The sequence below is a fragment of the Rhinolophus sinicus genome, chromosome X (genome assembly GCF_036562045.2).
Source record: "Rhinolophus sinicus isolate RSC01 chromosome X, ASM3656204v1, whole genome shotgun sequence".
NCBI lineage: Eukaryota > Metazoa > Chordata > Mammalia > Chiroptera > Rhinolophidae > Rhinolophus > Rhinolophus sinicus.
This window is the reverse complement of record NC_133768.1, coordinates 76,218,819-76,237,067: the sequence shown is the minus strand read 5'-3', so window position 1 is coordinate 76,237,067 and position 18,249 is coordinate 76,218,819. Positions and strand designations below refer to the sequence as shown.

At 37.1% G+C, this 18,249-nt stretch overlaps 1 protein-coding gene across 13 annotated transcripts in view; it reads right to left on the bottom strand.

The window, feature by feature from the left end:
* The window catches only part of TMEM164 (transmembrane protein 164), a 216,939-nt gene that overhangs the window by 100,213 nt on the left and 98,477 nt on the right, over positions 1–18,249 (bottom strand). For 6 of the 13 annotated variants that reach the window (XM_074323799.1, XM_074323796.1, XM_074323804.1 and 3 more), the window contains exon 3: positions 7,812–7,888. The exons of the other annotated variants lie outside the window; for them this stretch is intronic. In XM_074323799.1, coding sequence (XP_074179900.1) covers positions 7,812–7,888 — 77 coding nt within the window. The remainder of the gene's footprint in view (positions 1–7,811; positions 7,889–18,249) is intronic. 13 annotated transcript variants of the gene reach the window in all.

Here is an 18,249-nt window from a genome sequence, read left to right as displayed (position 1 = left end):
AGAGAGAAGTCACATTCAAGTCTCACCAAGTTTCAAGCCTATGTTTTTGCCTCTGTATCCTGCTTCAAATCCATGACATGAACTGTGTGTGTGTGTGTGTGTGTGTGTGTGTGTGTGTATCCACCTGAGATGCTGGTTGGGTAGGGAGGGTTCATGACGAAGGGCAACAGAATCCCTTGTGTTTGTGGCAAAACTATCCTAATTATACAGCTGCACTGACCTCTATAGACACAGGACACAGCCCAACAGGTAAGCAACTGACCATATCAGAGGCAAAGGCTTTGATTCCACTTGATTGATTCCACTTTATACCTACCTCCAGCCTGCCACCCAGATTTCTACTGAGTATGGGAAATGGATAATGGACCACTAGGAAGTGCTGTGAGAGTTCCTTCATCTGTACAATGGAAACAATAATAGTACCAACTCATAAGATTGTTATAAAGTGTCAATGTGTATAAAGTGCTTAGAAAAGTACATGGTTCATAGTAAGACACATATACATGTTCCTTAAATAAATAGTGAAGATCTCACCTAGAAACCTCAAGATTAAAAAGAGGGAAAGGGAGGGAAAAAAAGTAAATCATGTGAAAGAGTTGAACTGTTTAAAAATTCAAAGTATGAAAAAGAGGCCCAGAGAAAGCAAAAGGACAGCCTGAAGACCAGAACCAAAAATTAGAGCTTGGAGATGGACTCCTGTTCAGTTAGTCATACTTATAAATCTTGCTGGCTTCAAGTCTTGGCAGATACCATTCTCACAAACACTTTATTACCGTTTATGTTGTTGGACAGGATATTATGCTAAATTATCTTAGTTGGTAAGAACCTGGGGCAATATGGCAAGTGTCATGGGTTTGATTCTCTTCCAGGTCAGCTAATTTCATTAAATTTAGTTCCACAAACACTAATCAGTCCATCATTGTGTGTATAACATTTTTTCCAGGTGCTATAGGAAAAAGGATATCAGTATAAATAAGACATAGTATCTGCCTTCAGGAAGCTAACAATCTTACTGGGAAGGCAAGAAATCAAATAACTAGAGGAAATGTTATATACTAAAATGATTAAGAACTCTGAATTCAAACCTTCATTCAAATTCCAGCTCTACAATTTACTGGCTGAGCAACTCTGGACAAGTCACTTAAAATGTGTGCCAGATGATGTGTTACAGAATTGTACATTTGAAACCTACGTAACTTTACTAACAATTGTCACCCCAATAAACTTAAAAAAAAATGTGTGTGTCAGTTTCCTCAATCTTAAAATGGGCCTAATAACAGTACCTAGATGAAATTGTTGTTGCATGATAGCTATTATTACACTTAATAAAGAAATATAAATGGATATCACATTATTACTCATAACAATAAATGAAGCTATTATAAACTCACAAAATTATTTATATTTCAATTTAGCATTTGATTACAGCTAAGAACCAAAACATAAGGAACAGATGACAAACTCTATGAGTGGCTGGAAAAACAAATTCATAGAGAAGAATTCTAAAAGGACATTAATTATATAATATTTTAATATTTTGAACTGGACAAAAATAAAATTATAACACATCAAAATCTGTGAGTTGCTTATAATGTGAAATTCTTATATTAGAAAAAAGGAGACATGATGTCATAGAAATGGCGGTGAGAGGAGAGCCTCTTGAAATTTACCCTGGAATTTACAACAAAATGGACAGGCATAATTCCACAAAGGACTTCCTACGCAGCAGACAGCTCAGAGCTCCCTGCATTCTGGAGCTCTGCAGTTGCAGGAGAGGGAAGAATTTGGACTACTAGTGCTCTGCTTATGGCCAACAGTCCTGCCCGAGGGATTAGCACATAACACGGTTGAACCCAATGCTCATGGCAGAGAGCTCAGAGCAAAGACTGAGGGAAGAAGGCTGAAAACGGTGGTTTAAGCCCTCACTGTGAAACACAGGACTGAAGGCATAGGAACAGAGCCTAGCTACCCCTTCCTCACCCTCCCAAAGCTCACCCCACCCCACCTGCCCATTGCCAGCAGCAGAACGGTAGCAGTGTCAGATCAAAAGAACAACATACTTACTTGCAGTTCTGAGAACTGCTACCCTGAGCCACAGTGTCCCAACTAGTTCCAGTGAAGGGGAAGGAGCCTTGGGTGCAGGACTTGCTGTGCTGATGGTGGCCGCCATTACTCTGGGCCACCTCTCACAACCGACCCTGTCCCTGTCCCAACCTCTCAGTGCATTACTGCAGGAGTAAACAGAGCTCCTGAAATACACAAGCCCTGAATCTGGGGCAGGAAGAACTTCAGAACTTCAGAGCTCTCCACATCTCCCCATGGAGGAGATGCCATGTGACGTAGACGAACTGTTCACAGAGGACAAGCCCACGTTCCAGGGTATCCCCACATTGTGTGAGAAGCCAGAACAGTGCAGAGAAAGTACAACATTACAGCGTGGGAGACAATAAAAGCCTGTAGCCAGATAGAAAATAAAGCATTCTACTAACACCTAATAGAAAGCAAAAGAAAGACCACTTCCTATCAACCTGTTACAAAACCCACTCCTGCAGATGCCTAGGAAGAGAAATAATAATTAATTAATTGCCATGAACAACCAAGGCAACAAGGCAGCTCAGAAAGAAAATGAAAAGTCTCCAGAAAATGAACTTAAAGACATGGAAATATGTGACTTAAATGACAGAGAACTCAAGATTGCAGTTCTGAGAAAACTCAACAAGATGCAAGAAAACAGACAGGTAGTTTAATGAACTCAGAAACACAAACAAAGAACAAAATGAACATTTTACCAGAGATTAAAATTTTAAAAATGAACAAAATTGAATTTCTAGAGATGAAGAACTCAGTAAAAGATATGAAGAATGAAATAGCCAGGTTACGTAACAGAGCTGACCAGATGTAAGAAGGAATCAATGACATAGAGATAGAAATCTGGAAATCACACAGATGGGAGAAGAGAGAGATTTGAGAGTTAAAAGAAATGAAAGAACTCTACAAGAACTTTCTGAGTCCATCAGAAAGAGCAATATAAGAATAATGGTCATACCAGAAGGAGAAGAAAGGCAGAAGGGAACAGACAGTATACTCAAACACAAACAGTCAATGAGAACTTCTCAAACAAGCAGAAAGAACAGGATCCTCGAATCCAAGAAGGAAACAGAACACAAAATTACCTCAATCCCAACAGAACTTCTCCAAGGCACATTCTATTGAAGCTGTCAAAAATTGACAACAAAGAAAGAATCCTGAAAGCCAGGGGAAAATAATGGTAACCTAAAAAGGAAATCCAATTAGATTATCATGAGCTTTTTTAGGAGAAACTCTACAAGCCAGGAAGGAGTGGACTCAAATACTCCAATTATTGAAAGAGTAAAATTATGAGCCAAGAATAATATATCCAGCAAAGATATCCTCTAGATATGAAGGAGGAATAAAGATCTTTCCAGACATACAGAAGCTGAGGGAATTTTCTAACACATAACCTGCACTACAAGAAATACTGAAGGAGGCTATTCAACCTGAAACAAAAAAGCAAGAGAATACAAAACCATGAGTAGTATTACACAAAGACAGACAACAGCAGGAAATGGCAACCCCTACACCAAATACACTTAAGCACAACATAAAGGTAAAGAAGAAAAACAACACTTACAAAACAAGAGGAATAACACAACTTGCTACTGCAGTGCAGAAATTAATGCACAGCATAAATGGGGATAATTTGTGTCAACAAAAACACAAAAGGGGAAAGAGTAAAGAGCTGAACTGGCAGAAGGGAACGGAGAAAGTAAGCATGATGAAGAAAATGTAATACTCTAAATATGAAACTTTCTTTTACATAAACTTAATGGTAACCACTCAAAAAAAAAAAATCCACACCTGAAATATACAACATAAAAAATAAAGAAACAGGGTAAAATCATAGAATACCACCACAGTGAAAAAATAGACAGCAACAAAAAGGTAAAAAACAATGGAGACACAGTGCCACCAGAAAACCAAATATAGAATGATAGGAAATCCTCATATATCAATAATCCCCCTAAATGCAAATGGACTGAACTCACCAATAAAAAGACACAGAGTAGCAGATTAGATAAAAAACTAAACCCAACCATATGCAGCCTCCAAGTGACACATCTCAGCTACAAGGACAAATATAGACTCAAAGTGAAAGGGTGGAAATTGATACGCAAAGCAAATGGTATTCAGAGAAAATCAGGTGAGCTACACTGATTGGTATCAGATGAAACAGACTTCAGGATGAAAAAGGTAACAAGAGACAAACATGGACATTTCATAATGATAAAGGGGAGTATACCACAAGAAGACATAACAGCTATAAATATTTATTCCCCCAATCAGGGAGCATTGAAATATACAAAGCAACCACGAACATAACTAAAAAAAAGAATTGATCAAAACACAATTATAGTAAGGGACCTAAACACATCATTGACAACTATGGATAGATCATCCAAACAGAAAATAAATAAAGAAATACAAGCCCTAAATGACACATTAGGTGAACTGGACATAATAGACATTTATAGAGTACTTCCTCCTAGAATATCAGATTATACATTCTTTTCCAGTGTATACGGAATATTCTCAAGGATAGACCATTTATTGGGACATAAAACTAGCCTCATCAAATTTAAGAAGATTGAAATCATACCAACCATATTCTCTGATCACAAGGCTTTGAAATTGGATATCAACTGCAAAAAGAAAGTGGGAAAAACCATGAAAATGTGGAGATTAAACAACATACATTTAAAGAACAACAGGGTCAAAGAAGAAATAAGAGGAGAGATCAAAAGATACATAGAAACAAATGAGAATGAAAATACATCCTACCAAAATTTTTGGGATGCAGCGAAACCAGTTTTAAGAGGGAAATTTATATCATTACAGGCCTATCTCAAGAAACAAGAGAGGGGCCTGCCCGGTGGATCAGGCGGTTAGAGCTCCATGCTCCTAACTCTGAAGGCTGCCAGTCTGATTCCCACATGGACCAGTGGGCTCTCAACCACAAGGTTCCCAGTTCAGTTCCTCGAGTACCGCAAAGGATGGTGGGATGCGCCCCCTGCAACTAGTAACGGCAACTGGACCTGGAGCTGAGCTGCACCCTCCACAACTAAGACTGAAATGACAACAGCTTGACTTGGAAAAAAGCCCTGGAAGTACACACTGTTCCCCAATAGAGTCCTGTTCCCCCTCCCCAATAAAAAAAAGAAAAAGAAACAAGAGAAATCCCAGATTAATAACCTCACATTACACCTTAAAGAATTAGAAAGAGAAAAACAAACGAAACCCAAAATCAGCAGAAGGAAGGATATAATAAATATCAGAACAGAATTAAATGAAATAGAGGAAAAAAGGAACACAGAAAAAATTAAGGCGAAAAAGAGCTGGTTCTTTGAAAAGTCCAATAAAATTGACAAACCCTTAGCTAGATTCACTAAGATAAAAGAAGAAAAAACACAAATAAACAAAATCAGGAATGGAAGAGGGGACATCACCACGGATGCTCCAGAAACACAAAGGATCATCCAAGAATTCTGTGAAGGACTATATGCCACCAAATTCAATAACCTAGAAGAAATGGACAAGTTCTTAGAAACATATACATTTCCTAGGCTGAATCTAAATTGAAAAATTTAGAAAATCTAAATTGACAAATAAACAGTAAGGAAATTGAATCAGTCATCCCAAACCTGCCCAAAAGCAAAAGTCCAGGACAAGATGGCTTCACTAGAGAATTCCACCAAACATTCAAAGAGGATCTAATACCTGTCCTACTCAAACTCTTGAAAAAACTAGAAGAGGAGAAAATATTCCCTAACTCATTTTATGAGGTCAACATCACCCTGATAACAAAACCTGGTAAGGACAACACAAAAAAGGAAATTATAGACCAATATCTCTGTGAATACAGATGCAAAAATCCTTTAAAAATTCTAGCAAATCAAGGGCAACAATGCATTGAAAAAGTCATACATCATAAAAAACCTAGGAATAAACAAAACCAAACATGTGAAAGACCTATGTGCTGAAAATTATAAGACATTTTTGAAAGAAACTGAACAAGACACAAAGAAATGGAAAGATATTCCGTGCTCATGGATTGGAAGAATCAACATAGTTAAAATGGCCATATTACCCAAAGCAATATACAGATTTAACGCAATCCCCATCAAAATCCCAATGACATTTTTTAGATAAATAGAACAAAAAAATCATCAGATTTGTTTGGAACTACAAAAGACCCCGAACAGCCAAAGCAATCTTAAGAAAAAGAACAATACTGGAGGTATCACACTCCCTGACTTTAGCTTGTACTACAGGGCAATAATAATCAAAACAGCCTGGTGTTGGCAGAAAAACAGACATATAGACCAATGGAATAGAATTGAGAACCCAGAAATAAAACCACATAAATATGGACAGATCATTTTTGACAAAGAAGCTAAAAACATACAATGGAGGAAAGACAGCCTCTTCAATAAATGGTGCTGGGAAAATTGGATAGCCACATGCAAAAGAATGAAACTAGACTGCTATCTGTCACCATGTATCAAAATTAATTCAAAATGGATCAAATACTTAAGCATAAGACCTGACACAATAAACTGTATAGAAGAAAACATAGGTACTAAACTTATGGACCTTGGGTTCAAAGAGCATTTTATGAACTTGACTCCAAAGGCAATGGAAGTAAAAGCTAAAATAAACTAATCAGACTATATGAAACTTAAAAGCTTCTGCACAGCAAAAGAAACCATCAACAAAATAAAGAGGCCACCAACTGAATGGGAGAAGATTTTTGCAAACAGTGCCACTGATAAAGGGCTAATATCCAAAATATACAAGGAACTCATGCAACTCAACAACAAAAAACAAACAACCCAATTGAAAAATGGGCAGAGGACCTGAAGAGACATTTCTCCAAAGAGGACATACACATGGCAAATAGACATATGAAAAAATGCTCAACATCACTAATCACCAGAGAAATGCAGATAAAAACCACAATGAGATATCACCTCACCCCAGTCAGAATGGGTATCAACAAGACAAACAGTGACAAGTGTTGGAGAGGCTGTGGAGAAAAAGGAACCCTCATACATTGTTGGTGGGAATGCAGACTGGTGCAGCCGTTACGGAAGGCAGTGTGGAGGTTCCTCAAAAACTTACGAATAGAATTGCTGAGATATGACCCAGCAATCCCTCTCCTGGGTATCTACCCAAAAAATCTGAAAAAGGTTTATACATAAAGACATGTGTGCTCCAATATTCATTGCAGCTTTGTTTACGGTGGCCAAGACATGGAAACAACCAAAATGTCCTTCGATAGATGAATGGATAAAGAAGTTGTGGTATATATACACAATGGAATACTATTTGGCGTTAAGACAAGATGATATAGGAACATTTGTGACAACATGGGTGGATCTTGAGAGTGTAATGCTGAGCGAAATAAGTCAGACAGGAAAAGCAGAGAACCATGTGATTTCACTGATATGTGGTATATAAACCAAAAACAACAAAAGAACAAGACAAACAAATGAGAAACAAAAACTGATAGACACAGAGAATAGTTTAGTGGTTACCAGAGGGTAAGTGGGGTGGGGGTGGGAGATGAGGGTAAGGGGGATCAAATACATGGTGATGGAAGGAGAACTGACTCTGGGTGGTGAACACACCATAGGATTTATAGATGATGTAATACAGAATTGCACCCCTGAAAACTATGTAATTTTACTAACAATTGTCACCCCAATAAATTTAAAAAAAAAAAGTCATACATCACAACCAAGTGGGGCTCATCCCAGGGGCACAACGATGGTTCAACATATGCAAATTGATCAATGTGATACACCACCTAAACAAAATAAAGGACAAAAATCATATGATTATATCAATAAATGTGGAAAAAGTGTTTGACAAGACACAACATCCATTTATGATTAAAACACTTAATAAAATGGGTATAGAAGGAAAATATCTTAACGTAATAAATGCCACACATGACAGTCCCTCAGCTAACATCATAATTAATCGTGAAAAACTCAAACCCTTTGCTCTACGTTCAGGACCACAACACAGCTGTCCAATGTCGCCTCTGCTTTTCACCATAGTACTGGAAGTCCTACCCAGAGCAATCAGGCGAGAGCAAGGAATAAAAGGCATCCACATAGGGAATAAAGAAGTTAAACTGTCAGTTTTTGCAGATGTCATGATGCTATATATAGAAAATCCTAAAGACACCACAAAAAAAGCTATTAAAAACTAAAAACGAATACAGTAAAGTTCCTGGGTACAAAATCAATGTGCAAATGTCCACTGCATTCCTATATACTAACAAGGAAACCTGACAAAAAGAAATAAAAAAAGCAATTCCTCTTGCAATTGAAACAAAAAGAATAAAATACCTGGGAATAAACTTAACCAGAGATGTGAAAGACCTGTACAATGAAAATTACAAGACATTTGCAAAGAAATTGAAAAAGACACAAAGAAATGGAAAGACATTCCATGCTCACAGATTGGAAGCATCAACACTGTTAAAATGGCCATATTACCCAAAGCAATATACAAATTTAATGCAATCCCCATCAAAATCCCAATGGCGTTTTCTAAAGAAATAGAACAAAAAATCATCAGATTTGTTTGGAACCACAAAAGACCCCGAATAGCCAAAGCAATCCTAAGAAAAAAGAACAATGCTGGAGGTAACACACTCTCTGACTTTAGCTTGTACTACAGGGCAACAATAAAACAGCATGGTATTGGCAGAAAAACAGACACATAGACCAATTGAATAGAACTGAGAACCCAGAAAGAAAACCACACAAATATGGACAATTTTTGACAAAGAAGCAAAAAACATGCAATGGAGAAAAAACAGCCTCTTCAATAAATGGTGCTGGCAGAATTAGAAATCTACGTGCAAAAGAATGAAACTGGACTGCTATATGTCACCATGTACCGAAATTAATTCAAAATGAATCAAAGACTTAAGCATAAGATCTGAAACAATAAACTGCATAGAAGAAAAGACAGGTGTTAAACTTATGGACCTTGGGTTCAATGAGTATTTTATGAATTTGACTCCAAAGGCAAGGGAAGTAAAAGCTAAAATAAATCAATGGGACTATATCAAACTTAGACAAATATTTTAAAACAACTGACTGAGAAATGCTCAAAGAACTAAAGGAACAAATGGAGAAAAATCAAGTAAATGACGTATGAACAAAATGGAAATATAAATAAAGAGACAAAATAATCTAAAACGAAGCCAAAAAGAAACTCTAGAACTGAAAAGCCCAATAACAGAAATTTTAAAAATTCACTAGAGGAATTCAAAGGCAGATCTGAGTAGGCAGCAGAAACAGTCAGTGAACTTCAAGATAGAACAATTGAAAGAGACTGAGAAACAGATAGAAAATATTGAGGGGAAAGTGAATAGAGCCAAAGGGACCTGTGTGACACCTTTAAAAGTACCAACATATGCATTGTAGGAGTCCCAGAGAAAGGGGAGAGAGAGTTTATTTGAAAAAAGAATGACCAAAAACTTCCCAAATTTGATGGAAGACATGAATATAAACATACAAGAAATGTAATGAATCCCAAGTATGATGAACTCAGAGATCTACACTGCAATACATTATAATCAAATTATTGAAAGCTAAAGAGAAAGTTCTTGAAACAGCAAGAGAGAAGTAAGTCATCACATACAAATAAGTCATCACATACAAATAAGATTATCAGCATATTTCTCATCAGAAACTTTGGAGGCCAGAGGCAGTGGGCTGATACATTCAAAGTGCTTAAAGAAAAGAAAAAGTCAACCAAGAATTTCATATCCAGCAAAACTGTCCTTCAAGATTGAGAGAAAAATTAAGATATTTCCAGAAAACAAAAACTGAGGAGTTTGTTAACAACTCGATCTGCCCTACAAGAAACGCTAAAGGGAGTCCTGCAGGCAGAAATGAAAGGACACTAGAAAGGAACACAAAACCATATGAATAAAGATATCAGTAATAAGAAATACATGGGCAATTATAAAACCTAGTATTACTGTAACATAGTTTGTAACTCCTTGTTTTCTACATGATTTAAGAGATTAACACATTTTTTTATCAGTTTCACATGGGGATGGGGGAGAAGAGATGAACACATTTTGAAAAACACAATTATTAATCTAAAACCTAGTATTATTGTAACTTTGGTTTGTAACTCCACATTTTGTTTTTTACGTAATTTAAGAGACTAATGCATTTAAAAATGATTATTTTAAATTTGGGGGCACACAATATATAAAGATATAATTTTGTAACATTAACAACTGAAAGGGGTGGAAATGAAACTGTAAATGAGCAGTTTTTGCATGTTATTGAAATTAAGCTAATACAAATTCAAAGGAAATAGTTATAGAATATACACAAAAGTAAATGATAATTAAGTTGTTACACTACAAGAACATCAACAAACACAAAAGAGAGTAATGCAGGAAACGAGGGACAAAAAAGTTATAAAGCATATAGAAAACATGTAGCAAACTGACAGAAGTCCTTTCTTTTTAGTACTTTAAATGTAAATGGATTAATTTCTCCAATTGGAAGACAAAGATTAGCGGAATGGATTAAAAAAAATAAACATGATCCATCTATCTAACTATGTCCTGTCTACATCAGACCCACATGAGATCCAAAGACACAAATAGGTTGAAAGTAAAAGGATGGAGAAAGATATTCCACGCAAATGGTAACCAAAAGAGAGCAGGAATGGGTATAGTAATATCAGACAAAATAGACTATACAGGCATACCTTGAAGATACTGTGTATTCAGTTCCAGACCACCACAATAAAGCAAATATCACAATAAATTGAGTCACATGAATTTTTTGCTTTCCCAGTGCATATAAAAATGTTTACACTATACTGTAGTCTTTTAACTGTGCAATAGCATCTAAAAACTGTACATACCTTAATTTAAAAATACTTTATGGCTAACAAATACTAATCATCATCTAAGTCTTCAATGAGTTCATAATTTTTTGCTGGTGGAGGGTATTACCTCAGTGTTCACCATTTCTGACTGATCAGGTGGTGGTAGCTGAAGGTTGGACTGGCTGTGGCAATTTCTTTTAAAAACACAAAAATGAAGTATACCACATCAATTGACAATTCCCTTTACAAATAATTTATCTGGAGTACGTGATGCTGTTTGATAGCATTTTACTTTCAGTAGTACTTCGGTCAAAATTGAAGTCAATCCTCTCAAACCCTGCTACTGTTTTATCAACTAAGTTTACATAATATTTTAAATCCTTTGTTGTCATTTCAACAATCTTCACAGCATCTTCATCAGGAGTAGATTCAGCCTCAAGAAACCACTTTCTTTGCTCACATCCTTAAGGAGCAACTCTTCATCTGTTAAAGTTTTATCATAACATTGAAGCAATTCAGTCACATGTTCAGGCTCCACTTCTAATTCTACTTCTCTTGCTATTTCCACCACATCTGCAGTTACTTCCTCCACTGAAGTCTTGAACCCCTCAAATTCATCCATGAGGTTGTCAACTTCTTCCAAATTCCTGTTAATGCTAATATTTTTACCTCTTTCCATGAGTCATGAATGTTCTTAATAGCATTTAGAATTGTGAATCCTTTCAAGAAGGGTATCAATTGGTTTTGCCTAGATCCATCAGAGAAATCACAATGTGTGGTATTTATACCTTTAAAATGTATTTCTAGACATCACCAAAATGGCGGTGTGAGGTGAGCCTCTGTAAATCTCCCCCGGAATTTACAACTAATCCAACAACTATAACTCCAAAAAGGACTCCCTGCACAGCAGACAGGCAAGATGAAGAGGCCCACTACTGAATTCACCTAAAGGTGGGCGAATCACAGGAGCGGGGGAGGAGGGAAGGGAGAAGTGCAGAGACGGAGGAGCGCAGGTGCAGGCGAAGGACGCAGACCTAGCTCAGTGCTCCCAGCTCACTGCATCCTGGAACTACCGAAGCAATGGGAGAGGGAAGAACTCGGACTGCTAGGGCTCCGCTTATGGCCCACAGGGCTGAGGGGGTAGCATATAACACGGCTGAATCCAACGCTCATGGCAGAGACCTCGGAGAAAAGACTGAGGGAAGAAGGCTGAAAACGGTGGTTTAAGCCCTCACTGCAGAGCAGAAAATGGAAGCCTTAGGCACTGAGACTAGCCACCCCCTCCCTACCCTCCCAGAGCTCGCCCTGCCCCCACCTGCCCGGTGCTAGAAGCGGAACAGTACCAGTGTCAGATCAAAAGAAGAGAATATTTGTTGTTCTGAGAATTGTGGACCGCAGACAGAGATTCGCAGCTCAACTAGTTCCGGCAAAGGGGAGGGAGCTGTGGAAGCAGGACCGGCTGTGGTGGTGGTCGCCGCCATTGCTCTGGGCCACCTCTCACAACTCACCCAGCCCCTGGCCCCACCTATCTGGGCGGATCCGTGCAAGAGTAAACAGAACTGCTTAAACATACAGGTGCAGGAAGAGCTTTGGAACATCAAAAGTTCTCCACATACCCACATGGACTCTGCGCCCTGTGACCCAGGCGAAATATTAACAGAGGAGAAGCCCGTCTCCCAGGGAATCCCCTCCCCCCACTGTGTGAAAAGCTGGAAGAGTGCAGAGAAAACACATCATGACCTTGTGAGAGAGGAAAAAAGGCTGCAGTCGGAGAGAAAATAAAACCTTCTACCAACAAGTGCTGGAAAACAAAAGAAAGACCTCTTCCTATCAACCTGTTGCAGAAGCCACTCCTGTAGATGACTAGGAAGAGAAACAATAAATGAGTAATTGCCATGAATAACCAAGTCAACAAGACAGCTCAGAAAGAAAGTGAACAGTCTCCAGAAAAGGAACTTAAAGATATGGAAATATGTGACTTAAATGACAGAGCATTCAAGATTGCAGTTCTGAAAAAACTCAATGAGATGCAAGAAAACACAGAAAGGCAGTTTAATGAACTCAGAAACACAATCAAAGAACTGTTGAGCATTTTACGAAAGAGACTGAAATTTTAAAAAAGAACCAAATAGAATTTCTGGAGATTAAGAACTCAATAGAAGAAATTAAGAATGAAATAGCCAGCTTAGGTAGTAGAGTTGACCAGATGGAGGAAAGAATCAGTGACATCGAAGATAGAAACCTGGAAATTACACAGATGGAAGAAGAAAGAGACTTGAGACTTGAAAGAAATGAAGAACTCTACAAGAACTTTCTGACTCCGTCAGAAAGAGCAATATAAGAATAATGGGCATACCAGAAGGAGAAGAAAAACAGAAGGGAACAGAGAATATATTCAAACAAATTGTTGATGAGAACTTCCCAAACTTGTGGACAGAACTGGATCCTCGAATCCAAGAAGCAAATAGAACACCTAATTACCTCAATCCCAACAGGCCTTCTCCAAGGCACATTGTATTGAAGCTGTCTAAAATCAACGACAAAGAAAGAATTCTCAAGGCAGCCAGGGAAAAGAAGACGGTAACCTACAATGGAAACCCCGTTAGATTATCATCAGATTTTTCAGCAGAAACTCTACAAGCCAGGAGGGAGTGGAACCAAATATTGAAACTATTGAGAGAAATAATGAGCCAAGCATAATATATTCAGCAAAGATATCCTTCAGATATGAAGGAGGAATAAAGACCTTTCCAGACATACAGAAGCTGAGGGAATCTTATAATACACGACCTGCACTACAAGAAATACTAAAGGAGGCCATTCGACGACCATCAACAGGGACAATTTGTGGCAACCAAAACATAAAAAGGGGGAGAGTAAAGGCCTGAACCAGAATACGGGAATGGAGAAAGTAAGCGTGCTGAAGAAAATGGAATACTCTAAATATCAAACTTTCTTTTACCCTTAAACTTAAGGGTAACCACTCAAAAAAACACACACAGATCTGAAATATATAGTGTAACAAAAGAAGAAACAGAGGGAAACATCATAGAATACCACCACACAGAAATAATAGACAACAACAGAAAGGCAAAGAAACAATGGAGACACAGCCTTACCAGAAAACTAAAAATAGAATGACAGGAAATCCTCACATATCAATAATCACCCTAAATGTAAATGGACTGAACTCACCAATAAAAAGTCACAGAGTAGCAGATTGGATTAAAAAACTAAACCCATTCGTATCGTTTGTGTGTTCAGTAGAGTAGCACTTTTAATTTCCTTCAACGTTTCCTTTGCATTCACAACTTGACAGTTTGGCGTAAGAGGCCTAGCTTTCAGCATTATCTTTGCCCTCCTCACTAAACTTAACCATTTCTATCTAGCTTTTCATTTAAAGTGAGATATACAACACTTCCTTTCACTTGAACACTTAATGTCCATTGTAGGGTTATTAATTGGCCTAATTTCAAAATTGTTGTGTCTCAGGGAATAAGGAGACCCAAGGGGAGGACTTTAAGATGGAGAAACAGCCAGTGCATGGAGAAGTCAGAACACGCACAACATTTATCGATTCAGTTATCTGTTTCATTTGGGTGTTCATGGAGCCCCAAAACAATTACAAAGTAACATCAATGATCACTGATCACAGATCAACATAACAAATATAACAATAAAGAAAAAGTTTGAAATATTGCGAGAATTACCAAAATGTGACACAGAGATATGAAGTGAGCAAATGTTGTTGGAAAAATGGCACTGATAGACTTGCTTGACACAGGGTTGCCACAAACTTTCAATGTAAAAACACCATAACTATGAAGTGCAATAAAATTAGGTATGTCTGTAAATAAAAAAAAGTTTACAAGAGACAAAGGACATTATGTACTAATAAAAGGTTTAATACAGCAAGAAAATATACCAATTATAAACATTTACAGATCTAATAACAGACCATCAAAATATGGAGATCAGCAAAACTGACAGAATTTAAGGGAGGAATAGACAATAATAGTTGGAGGCTTCAATACTCCACTCTCAATGATAAAACAGCCTCACAGAATAAAAGCAAGTAAGTAGAAGACTTACTCGACAAAATAAACTATCTAGATCTAACAGACATAAATAGAAAACTCTACCCAACAACAACAGAATTCACACTCGTCTCAAGTGCACAAGGGATATTTTCCAGGATAGATCAACCCTATGTTAGGCCACAAATTAAGTCTCAATGGATTTTAAAAGATAGATATACAAAGTATCACCTTTATCCACAACAGGATGAAGTTAGAAATCAATAACCGAAGTAAAATGGGGAAATTCACAAATTTGTGAAAACTAACACTCTTAAACAAAGAAGAAATCACAAGGGAAATTAGACAATGAAATGTAAATCAAAATCACAAGATACTATCTCACACCATTAGAATGGCTACTATTTCAAAACAGAAAATAAATGTTGACAAAGATACAGAGAAATTGGAACGCTTGTACACTGTTGGTGGGACTGTAAAATGGTACAGCTGCTATGTAAAACAGTGTGACAGTTCTTCAAAAAATTAAAAATAGAATTACCATATGGTCCAGCAATTCCACTTCTGGGTGTATACCCAAAACAATTGAAAGCAAGGTCTCTAAAAGATACTTGTACACCCATGTCCATAGCAGCATTATTCACAATAGCTGAAATATGGAAGCCACCCGAGTGTCCATTGGTGGATGAATGGATAAGCAAAATGTGGTACACACACACATACACACACACACACGAATATTATTCTGCCTTAAAAAGGAAATACTTACACATACTACAACATGGATGAACTTGAGGACATCATTCTAAGTGAAATACGCCAGTCACAAAAGACAAATACTGTATGATTACACTTATATGAGGTACCCACATAGAGTAGTAAAAATCATAGAAACAGAAAGTAGAAAAGTGGTTGCCAGGGGCTGGAGTGAGGGGGAATTGGGATTTAGTGTTTAATGGATACAGAATTTCAATTTTTAGAAGATGAAAGAAGTTCTGGAGATGAATGGTGGTGATGGTTGCAAAACAATGTGAATGTACCACTAAACTGTACACTTGAAAATGGTTAAGATGTTATATTTTGTGTTAAGTTATTTTACCATAATAAAAAAATGGGGAAAAATCTCATAGAACTGTACAACAAAAAAAAGTCCAATTTTATTGTATGATAATTAAATAAAATTCAAAAACATTCACAGGAAGCAAAGAACTGAAATCCCCCAGCCTCAGTTCTCACACCTATAAAATAAGTGATACAAGATTTTAAGCCTTTTAAACAATGCTTTTTTCACTCTAGTATTTTTCTCATTAAAATTTTCCAGTATACAGAAAAGTATAAAAATATTAAGAACCTCTGTACCCACCACCCTGCTTTAATAAATTTGAATGTTACTGATTCAGTTGAAGCCCTGTGTACCCTTCCTGAATATCGTTCATCTCCTGAACTCCCTAATCAGAAGGAAACTTTTTTCTGAAGTAGTGGGATTCCTTCCTTTCTCTGTTTTTATGTTTATTACATTTGTATGTATCCAGAATCACATACATTGTTGTTTCATGTCTACCCCCTTAAATAAATGATACACTATATACTTCTGTAAATTACATTTTAACTCAACATGGATTCTTTTAATTATCCATGTTGATACATGTAACTACTTCATCTGTTTTTCACTGCTAAATATTACTCAATTATACAACTATATCAGAAGTTATTTATTTATTGTCATGTTGATGGGTGTCTGAATCTACTTTTTTCCTTCAGCCAGCCACTAAAATGACTTTCTGTGATTTGTATTATAAAAACAACAGATATATTTCCACCATCCCAGAGCCCAGGGTCCTTCTACTCTGACCTTCTATTGCCATAAGCCCATGGTCTGAGAGTGTACACGTTGTGCCCACTGTGTGAGGCCCTCTGGCACAAGCCAGCCATGTAGCAGAGAATGCAGTTAGGATCTTCCATTTTTTAACTCACACATCAGAAAGCATGACAAAAACTGCTGCATCTATGTGAAGGTCATACATGTTTTCAGTGTACTGCCCTGCTCACTTTTCTGTATAAACATGCAGGTTGGCAGGATAAAAGTTGAAAAATAAAAATCAAGTAAAGAAAAACAAACAAATATAATAGGAGGGTTTGGTTGCCTTGGCTTGTGGGCACAAAGATAATTCTCTGGTTGCCACTGGAGGTTTCCCACTTCCATGTTCTGGACCACATGGGGCACTACAACTGCAGAGGCTACAGAACTTTTATTCTGGTGAAGTTCAGGAGGTTGGTCAAAGCCCTCATTTGGAAGGTACTCAGCTAATAAAAGGGGCTGCTTATCTCAATGCAGTTTTTATTCTGAAATTCTATGTATCTAAATGAAAGCAATTTTCATTCCCTGGGACCCTAATTCTAACAGTGAGGTAAGTACAGAGATGGTAAAACATCAAGACAAGGATATAGCTATACATTATTAACATTTATGGATTACTTAAATCTATATTAGGTCCCATGCTAAGGAAGTAGTTACTATTCAAGGCATTATTTTACAAATGAGGAAATGGAGGCTGAGACCTTAAAACTTTTTCAGAGGCTTAAGAAGTGGCAGAACCACAACTATAACCTAAGCCATTTACTTCCACTACGCTATTCAAGATTCATTCAGCACGTATCTCTCCAACAAACCAAATGTCGAACAGGGCACTGTTTGAATACATCATATTATGTTCATCCAAATGATGAAATACTATGCAGTCATTAGAAATCATGTTTAGAAGAATACTTAATGACATGGGGTAGACAATCATGGTCTATCAACTTTTGATATATTACAAAGTAGCATATATAGAATAATACCAATTTTGTTCTTAAACATGAATATACACACAGAAAAGTGGGAAGAAATTATAGCAACATATTAACAAAGGAATTATCAGTTATTTTTATTTTCTTCTTTATTGCCTTCTGTAATGTTCAATGTTTTCCTTACAGTGATCACAGACTACTTTTATGAGAACAAAACATTTCTACTTCTTGTTGTCTACTGCACAGTTCCTGCATATCTTGCCCAAACCTGATCTATTATGCTGCACTGCTTTTTTTTTTTCCTGGAACTGCTTATGCCCAATATATAGCATAGTAGATTCCTCACTTGGCTTCCTCAAGGACTGGGTGGGCTGATAAAGTAAAAAAGAGGCCAAAAATGATCAGTCCCCATTCCTGTGCTCTGTACTGTTTCCATGTTTGCCTAGATTGGAAAAGTTATACG